At 38.5% G+C, this 8,865-nt stretch overlaps 1 protein-coding gene across 2 annotated transcripts; it reads left to right on the forward strand.

Moving 5' to 3' along the window:
• The first annotated feature begins 2,123 nt into the window (after nucleotides 1-2,123).
• Nucleotides 2,124-3,595, forward strand: LOC100766727 (olfactory receptor 1468). Of its 2 annotated transcripts, XM_027426171.1 has the most exons (2): nucleotides 2,124-2,134; nucleotides 2,662-3,595. In XM_027426171.1, the coding sequence occupies exons 1-2, from the start codon at nucleotides 2,124-2,126 to the stop codon at nucleotides 3,593-3,595; spliced, it is 945 nt and encodes a 314-aa protein (XP_027281972.1). The 2 variants fall into 2 exon arrangements, with proteins under 2 accessions (XP_027281972.1, XP_027281971.1); XM_027426170.1 differs by lacking the exon at nucleotides 2,124-2,134 and having other exon boundaries at nucleotides 2,642-3,595.
• The last annotated feature ends 5,270 nt before the right edge of the window (nucleotides 3,596-8,865 follow it).

An 8,865-nucleotide genomic window follows, 5' to 3' on the forward strand; every position in this document is an offset into this window, starting at 1 on the left:
TGCCAAATTGAGATCTTTCTCATTTCCCAGGAGCACAGCATTTTGAGAGGCCACATGTTCAATATTCTAATGATGATTTTCCTTATTGTAGTACCAGAATATTATGTCTACATGTATAGAAACAGGGAAACAAGCAAGCACTATTAATGTGGCTTGACTAAACAGTACCAGTGGGGTGAAATTCTAGTGTTTGTATTCAGTTGTTTATCTTTAGAGGAAAAAGGTCCAATGTGCCTCATTGTTCCTCTTTAGCTTTCTTAGTCAGTTCTGAAGCACCCCAACATACGCTTGTATCTAGAGAGAGGTTGGGGTGTGGTCTCCTTCCTTTCTTCCCAAATAATTAAATCTATCACATTATTTTCATCCTAATATTGACAAATCACAAATTTATCAAAATAAAGGACAAAATATTCGTATATAATGTATGACAGATTTTAAAGATAATTTTGTATAAAAGTTTCATGCTTAGGCAGTATAATATTTTCCATGGGCCAGAAGTTATACCCAGGAATTATATATTAAGATGTCCAAAACTAATGCTATATAGTTCAAGCTAGAGACTCCTTCTGGGAAAGTATGATAGCAGTGATCAACTTAGATGAGTGTTTGCAGTCCTTGAAGTTGAAGGAATCTGTGTTTCAGTCTGAGGGACAGCCAACAAAAATTTATGAAACACTGGCCATGTCCAGGCACCATACCAGGTGCTGTCCATGCCACAAGATGGCCATATAGTCTTTTCCTGCATGGAGTTTACATAGGGGTGGAAAGTTAGTCAAGCCAGCGATCAGGGACTTGAGTGCCATGGGATGAACATAGGATGCAGTGGAAACATGAAGGAGGGTCTCATCTAGAAAGGCATGAAAGATTTCGCTCATAAAGTCACATGTAATATGCATGGAGGATAAATGGAGGGGAATCCAGGTGAGGCAGAAGCACAGGGAAGACGAGTCCAGACAGAAAGACAAGCTGGTGTGAAGAGATTGTGACTTAGAAGTCACATATTGCTGTGTAGGACTGTCTATGCAGTGGGTCACACGATAATGTGAGATAGGCAGGTGACAATTCTTCTGGAACATTTTGCCTTTTGTGCTTTAAAAGAATTTCACTTTCATCTTAAAAGCAGTGAGCATTCATGAAACTTTCAGCATGGTAATGATTACCAGATTTTTTCAACCCAGACAGCTAGAGAGAGAAGAAATTGAAACAAAGTAAGCATGGAAGTAGGAAATTGAAATTAAAGCTGGTCTAACCATCCAATTATAATATCAGCTCAGTCCAAATTTGGGAAATGGGATAAGCATAGTTCAATTAAAAAGAGAATCAAAGTTGGGCATAGCATCACACAATGTAATCCTAGCATTCTGGAGTTGAGGACAGAAGACTGGTCAGTTTGAGGCCAGTATGGGACTTTGTAGCAACCATCCCTAAACAAACCTTCATACCATACTCTTGGAGGTTGCAGGAGCACTTTGGAAGAGATGGAGAAAAGAATGCAAAAGGTAGAATATAGTGATAAGGGCTGTGAAGTGCCGTCTTCTGGACAATAAAGTGATTACAATCATGAGCTCTCAACAATTATGAATGACTGCATTGAGTGTCTACATAAGAATGGGCCCATCAACAGTCAGGCATGGGTAGGGCTCTACCTCTCACCACTGAACTATTTTGTACTGATAGATTCAGGAAAAGGGAAATCATTGTCTTTGGTTGGGTACACACTGATGACCTCACCAAACTCTAATGGATAGTTCCAATCTAGTGGTAACACAGATGTCCCTAGATAAACTAAATAAGTCACAAAACAAAATGAAAAGTCATGAATCTATGAGAGGGACAGATAGAACAAAACAGATGGTTAATGGGGAGGGAGGCAGAAAAGAGTAGGGCAGGGGGAAGTAACCAGAATACAATATATACATGAATCAAATTGTCTAAGAACTAACTAAATTAATAAAAAACTAAAAAGACATAAAAAGAGGGGAGGAAATAAGGGAGAAGGAAAGGTAGGAAAAATACAAGCACAAAATCTGTAGGACTTCCTAGATTGTTAGAGAAAAATAGACAAGAAAGAAAACGTTTTGGATTCTGACTTGAGCCTAGATTCAATTCACACTGAGATATGAATGGTGGAAGAGTGGGCGGGGAAAAGGTCAGGGGGAAATGAGGTTTGTTGATACGAAGATGGGCTGGTACATCCAGGAGAAGCTAATTACTCAGCACTTGATGGTTGGGTAGTGAAGGTGGTAGGTGTACCCATGAAGCTTAGATGGCAACTGATGCCATGAGAGAAATTTGAGGGCTAGAGGTACATAATTACAGGGGAAAATGTTCAGAATTGTGCTCCAGAAAACACTGATATAGAATATACTGTTAAAAAACAGTCAATTGTAGTTACTGAGAATGCATGGTAGTACTATCATCAGTAACCCATGAGTATGTTCCAGATGGTTGAGAAGGGCCAATGTTGTTGCTTCTAATGCTCATGGAGGAAAAGTGTGCTAGAAGGCTGACATGGTGTAATTCTGGTTGCAGATTCAACTTTCAGGTATGAAGATGAGATTAAGTATTTGGGAACATGTCATACATATACTTGCTTTTATTTGGATTTTAAGGGCATTTTATTTTGTCTTACAGATCCTAGATGCAGGGAAACACAAAAAGGAACCAAACTGTCATCTCCCAGTTCCTCCTCCTGGGTCTGCCCATCCCAACAGAGCACCAGAACCTGTTTTATTCTCTATTCCTGGCCATGTACCTCATCACTGTCCTGGGGAACCTTCTCATCATCATCCTCATTCAACTGGACTCCCATCTCCACACACCTATGTATTCTTTACTCAGCAACTTGTCCTTCTCTGACCTCTGCTTTTCCTCTGTCACAATGCCCAAATTGCTGCAGAACATGCAGAGTCAAGTTCCATCCATCCCCTATGCAGGCTGCCTGGCACAAATGTACTTTTTCCTGTTTTTTGCAGATCTTGAGAGCTTCCTCCTTGTGGCCATGGCCTATGACCGCTATGTGGCCATCTGCTTCCCCCTTCATTACACCAGTATCATGAGTCCTAAGCTCTGTGTGGGTCTGGTAGTGTTCTCCTGGGTGCTGACCACATTCCATGCCATGCTGCACACCCTGCTCATGGCCAGATTATCCTTCTGTGAGGACAACGTGATCCCTCACTTTTTCTGTGACATGTCTGCTCTGCTGAAGCTGTCGTGCTCTGACACCCATGTTAATGAGTTGGTGATATTTATCACTGGAGGCCTTATTCTTGTCATTCCATTTGTGCTCATCGTTGTGTCCTATGCAAGAATTGTCTCCTCTATTCTCAAGGTTCCTTCTGCTCGAGGCATCCGGAAAGCCTTCTCCACCTGTGGTTCCCACCTGTCTGTGGTGTCACTGTTCTATGGGACAGTCATTGGTCTATACTTATGCCCATCTGCTAATAATTCTACCTTGAAGGAGACTGTCATGGGCATGATGTACACAGTGGTGACTCCCATGCTAAACCCCTTCATCTACAGCCTGAGGAACAGAGACATGAAGGGGGCCCTATTTAGAGTTCTTTGCAAGAAGAAAATACTTTTCTGCCTATGACAGTAGCTATTGGGATTTTAAAATAATTCATCCAGCGCATATATTCACTTTGATATTTGACTATTATTATAGATGCTCTCGTCAAATTATAAAACTTTCTGCTCAAATAAAATATTTCAGGATTGTTCAATATGTAAAGTGTCTGTAGAAACAACACTACTGTAAAGAATAACTCCATATAATACATGTTACAATTTAGATGTTTTGTGGACCAGATGTAACTCATCTAGCTATTCATATCATACCTGGCAGTGTTTGCAGAGCTCAGAAGAATCTCTGGGTTGGGTTAGTAAATAAATAAATGCTCCATAAATGACTCAAAGGAACTATTCTTTAGAGTGTTGGTGCAAATCCCATGTATGGTCAGATGTTAATTTACGTTTCTCCTTAAAATCAATGTCCTGAGAAGTGATGTGTAGTTGATGGAAAAGTGGGTACCAGTAACTTTCTAGGACAGTTTTCCTGACTTTGGTCAGCATAATATAAAATGTTTAATTGAAATTTTTCTTATATTGCTATAATTCAGGTATTAATGATATCTTGTCTTCCAATGTCTAAATTAACTTGACTTAAATACTCAAGTCTTGTTCTCACTCTTCTTAAAAAATTGAAAAATTAACTTATTATATAAAGAAGCATAAATAATATTTGAGTGAATGATTCAGAGAAGCAGCCAACCAAAGCTCATATCTGCAATGGCTCAAATATAGAGCACATATAACTTTTATGCACATTTTGCTAAACAGCATCTTTCATTAATAAAAATGCTTACCACTCCTGAGAACGTGTCCTTATCTTTCATTACTTCTTTTTCATTTCAATGTCTGCCTTATCTTTTTTTCTTTTACCTGATCTATACTTTGAATGGACTGTTTGCTTTGTGGTAACAATTTTGATTTATGTTTGCCCAGGAACAGATCCATACCAGCATCCCAAAAGCTTCTTTCTGGTTGTGAGGAAGGAAGTTGGAGTCTGCTTATCCTCCTGGAAGATCTTCTTCCCTTCCTTATTATTTCAAACTTATTGATAAGTTTTGCAGACATGCTTTGTAGTAGTCTGGTGGTTATTGTATGGAGGAAAGTAAATTTGGCTCAGATTATTCAAATCTGGAGATTCTTCCCAAACTCCCCACAGCTTCAGGAATAGGGTGAGTGGCCATTCACTGTTTAGTCTGAGCTTCGTGAAAATCATTGTCTAAGTCTCCAACCTTGGTCCATTTATTTTTTTTATTGTTGCCTCTAAATGATGATATCAAAATCATAATTGATCACATTGCTGAAGTTCAGACCTCCTCCTGTCCATACTTTTACTCTTTGCCAGTAGATATCTTTATTGATGCTTTATGACAAGCAAGGACTGGAACTTTTCATTACCTATGTATGTTTTCTCTTTGTTCTATATTCTACTCCTTGATTCCCATAGGGTACCATGAAGTTGCTAGAAAATGTAAACCTCTGTATGTATGAATAGATAATATATTAATATGGGTTAATATTGACAGTCCATGAGAAGAACGAAGTTGGACTGGTACTTCACAACAAAACTAACATTTTTCTTGAATGAGTCAAAGACTAAATGATTGACATCTGATGCACATATGAACAATGGAAATGTGGCCTGATTTGAGGAAATCATGTAATATTAAAAGGGAAGTGAATTTAAGAATAAGATAACAGGTTTCACTTTGAATGTGATGGGTTTATAGTGACATATATAATTTCAATTTCACATGTTACTTTTGATTATATATATATTATATTGTTTGCTGTTGTCTTTTCTAGTATTTATTGTTTTTTGTCTTAGGAAACAGAACAAACAAAATAACACAAAACCTCACAAAGAACAGAAGGAAGAATGTATCAATGAAATTTTTTTTTGTAAAACAATGGCACTCCCAGGGATGTTTACAAATAACTCACAAATGGTATAAGACATTTGACATTTGCATAACAGCTGGGAGGAGTCTGGTATTTAGAAAGTAAAAAGCATGTTTACAACTCAATGAAAGAAAGACAACAGATTATAAAAAGGCAAAGGAATTTAACAAACATTTTTCTACAGGAATCACATGAATGTTAAATAATGATCATATTAAGAAATAATACACAGCATTATTAGTCATCCACTACTGATGATAAAATTCTCAACAGAAGTTTCATAACCACCAACTATGTTGGTTTTAGTTTGTGAAAATGGAGAGAAATTAGAACTCTACTCCATTACTGGTGAGAATAGGAATTGGTATAGCTGCTCTGGAAAATATTATTTATCAATTCCTCAAAAATGAAAAGGATCAGAAATTCTATTTCTAGGCATATTTCATACCTAAAATGATGGTGATACTCAAGCATTTGTACATGATATGATTATAACAGTCTAATAGACCAAAAAGGAGAGTGCTCTCAGCTGAAGACTGCACAAACAAAACAGGGCCTCCCTAAACAGTGAAACAATCAGCAACAGAAGTAACTGAAGGATTGCTACATATTGTTACATGCATTTGTCTTGAAAATAGTAAGCTAATTAAAAAGTTGAAGTCAGAAAGACAACCTAGTACATCATCATAGTTGAATGAGGCATGAAGCATAGAAAACACCACAAAGATATAAGGTAGAATGGAATTGCTGGTTACTGGGTCAGGAAAAGTCTTAGGAAAATGGAGAGTAGCTATGGACAGGCACAGGATTTTGTCTTGGGGACTAACAAATGAACACTAAACTTAGGGAGGCATGTAACAATAAATCTTTCTGTCAGGCCACCTGGGCCCTGCCGCCACATGGGCGCCTGAAATAACACACAGAGTCTTATATTAGGTACAATGCTGCTGGCCAAAGACTAGGATTTCATATATATATATATGCACCAATAATAGCAATATGGTATGCATCAATAGCAGCAACTGCTTTTCCAGGTTCTGCAGTCATTTGAACAAAATTGTAAAGACATCCAGCACTCTCCATTAAAAAAAAAAACAGATTTCAGCTCAGTGTATATCTGTGGATGTCTGTCTCTGCTTCCATCAGCCACTGGATGAGGGCTCTAGGATGGCATGAAGAATAGTCATCAATATCATTTTAAGGGAAGGGCTTTTAGGTTCTCCTCTCCACCATTGCCTGGATTGTCAGATCGTGTCATCCTTGTAGGTCTCTGGCGATCTCCCTAGTTCTAGATCTCTTCTCAGACCTATAGTGGCTCCCTCTAACATGGTATCTCTCATCCTGCTCTCTCCTCTATTCTTCCCCCAACTCAATATTTCTGCCCCTCCATTTCCTCTCCTCTACTCCTCTTCTCTTGCTCTTATTGTGGCAGCTCCCTCTCCCCTACCATCATGCTCCCAATTAGCTCAGGAGTTCATGCCACTTCCATTCCTGGGGACCATTTATCCCTTAGAGTCCTTCATGTTTCCTAGTTTCTTTGGTGAAGAGGATTATAGGCTGGTAATCCTTTGCTCTATGTCTAAAATTCATATATGAGTGAGTACATACCATGTTTGTCTTTTTGTGACTGGGTTACCTCACTCAGGATGGTTTCTTCTAGTTCCATCCATTTGCCTGCGAATTTCAAGATTCCATTGCTTTTTTCTGCTGAGTAGTACTCCATTGTATAAATGTACCACATTTTCTCAATCCATTCTTCATTTGAGGGGCATCTAGGTTGCTTCCAGGTTCTGGCTATTACAAACAATGCTGCTATGAACATGGTTGAACATATGTTCATGTTGTGTGAACATGCAGTATTTGGGTATATACCCAAGAGAGGAATGGCTGGATCTTGAGGTAGACTGATTCCCATTTTTCTGAGCAAGTGCCATACTGATTTCCAGAGTGGTCTTACAAGTTCGCACTCCCACCAGCAATGGAGGAGTGTTCCTTTTTCTCCACATCCTCTCCAGCATAGATTGTCATTGGTATTTTTGATTTTAGCCATTCTGACAGGTGTGAGGTGGTATCTCAGAGTTGTTTTGAGTTGCATTTCTCTGATGGCCAATGATTTTGAGCACTTTCTTAAGTGTCTTTCAGCCATTTCAGATTCCTCTGTTGAGAATTCTCTATTTAGTTCTGCACCCCACTTTTTAATTTCATTGTTTGGTGTTTTGGTGGCTAGCTTCTTGAGCTCCTTATATATTTTGGAAATCAGTCCTCTGTCAGATATGGGATCGATGAAGATCTTTTTCCATTCTGTGGGTGTTGTTTTGTCCTACTGACTGTTTTCTTTGCCTTGCAGAAGCTTCTCAGTTTCAGGAGGTCCCATTTATTAATTGCAGACCTCAATGTCTGTGCTACTGGCGTAATGTTCAGGAGGCGGTCTCCTGTGCCAATTTGTTCAAGGGTAATTCCCACTTTCTCTTCTAGAAGATTCAGTGTGGCTTGATTTACGGTGAGATCTTTGATCCATTTGCACTTAAGTTTTGTGCATGGTGACAGGTATGGATCTATCTGCAATTTTCTGCATGTCAGAATCCAACTGTACCAGCACCATTTGTTGAAGATGCTATCTTTTTTCCATTGTATAGATTTAGCACCTTTGTCAAAAATAAGGTATTCGTAGGTACATGGGTCAATATCAGGTTTTCAATTTGATTCCATTGGTCTGTCTATTTTTGTGCCAATGCCAAGCTGTTTTCAGAACTATGGCTCTATAGTAGAGCTTGAAGTCGGGGATGGTGATGCATCCAGATGATCCTTTATTGTAAAGAGTTGTTTTGGCTCTCCTGGTTTTTTTATTTTTCCATATAAAGTTGAGTATAGTTCTTTCAATGTCTGTGAAAAACTGTGTTGGGATTTTGATGGGGATTGCATTGAATCTGTAGATTGCTTATGGCAGGATTGCCATTTTTACTATGTTAATTCTACCTGTCCAAGAGCATGAGAGATCTTTCCATTTTCTGGTATCTTCTTTAATTTCTTTCTTTAAAGTCTCAAAGTTCCTATTGTACAAGTCTTTCACTTTTTTGGTTAATGTTACCCCAAGATATTTTATGTTGCTTGTGGATATTGTGAAAGGTGATGTTTCCCTGATTTTTTTCTCATTGGATTTATCATCTGTATATGGTAGGACTACTGATTTTTTTGAGTGAATTTTGTATCCTGCTACCTTGCTGAAGGTGTTTATCAGCCGTAGGAGTTCCCTGGTAGAGTCACTAATGTAGACTACCATGTCATCTGCAAATAGTGAAAGTTTGATTTCTTCCTTTCCAATTTGTATCCCTTTGATCCCCTTTTCTTGTCTTATTGCAGTAGCCAGAACTTCAAGTACAATATTGAAGAGAT

This window comes from Cricetulus griseus, chromosome 7 (genome assembly GCF_003668045.3).
Source record: "Cricetulus griseus strain 17A/GY chromosome 7, alternate assembly CriGri-PICRH-1.0, whole genome shotgun sequence".
NCBI classification, from domain to species: Eukaryota; Metazoa; Chordata; class Mammalia; order Rodentia; family Cricetidae; genus Cricetulus; species Cricetulus griseus.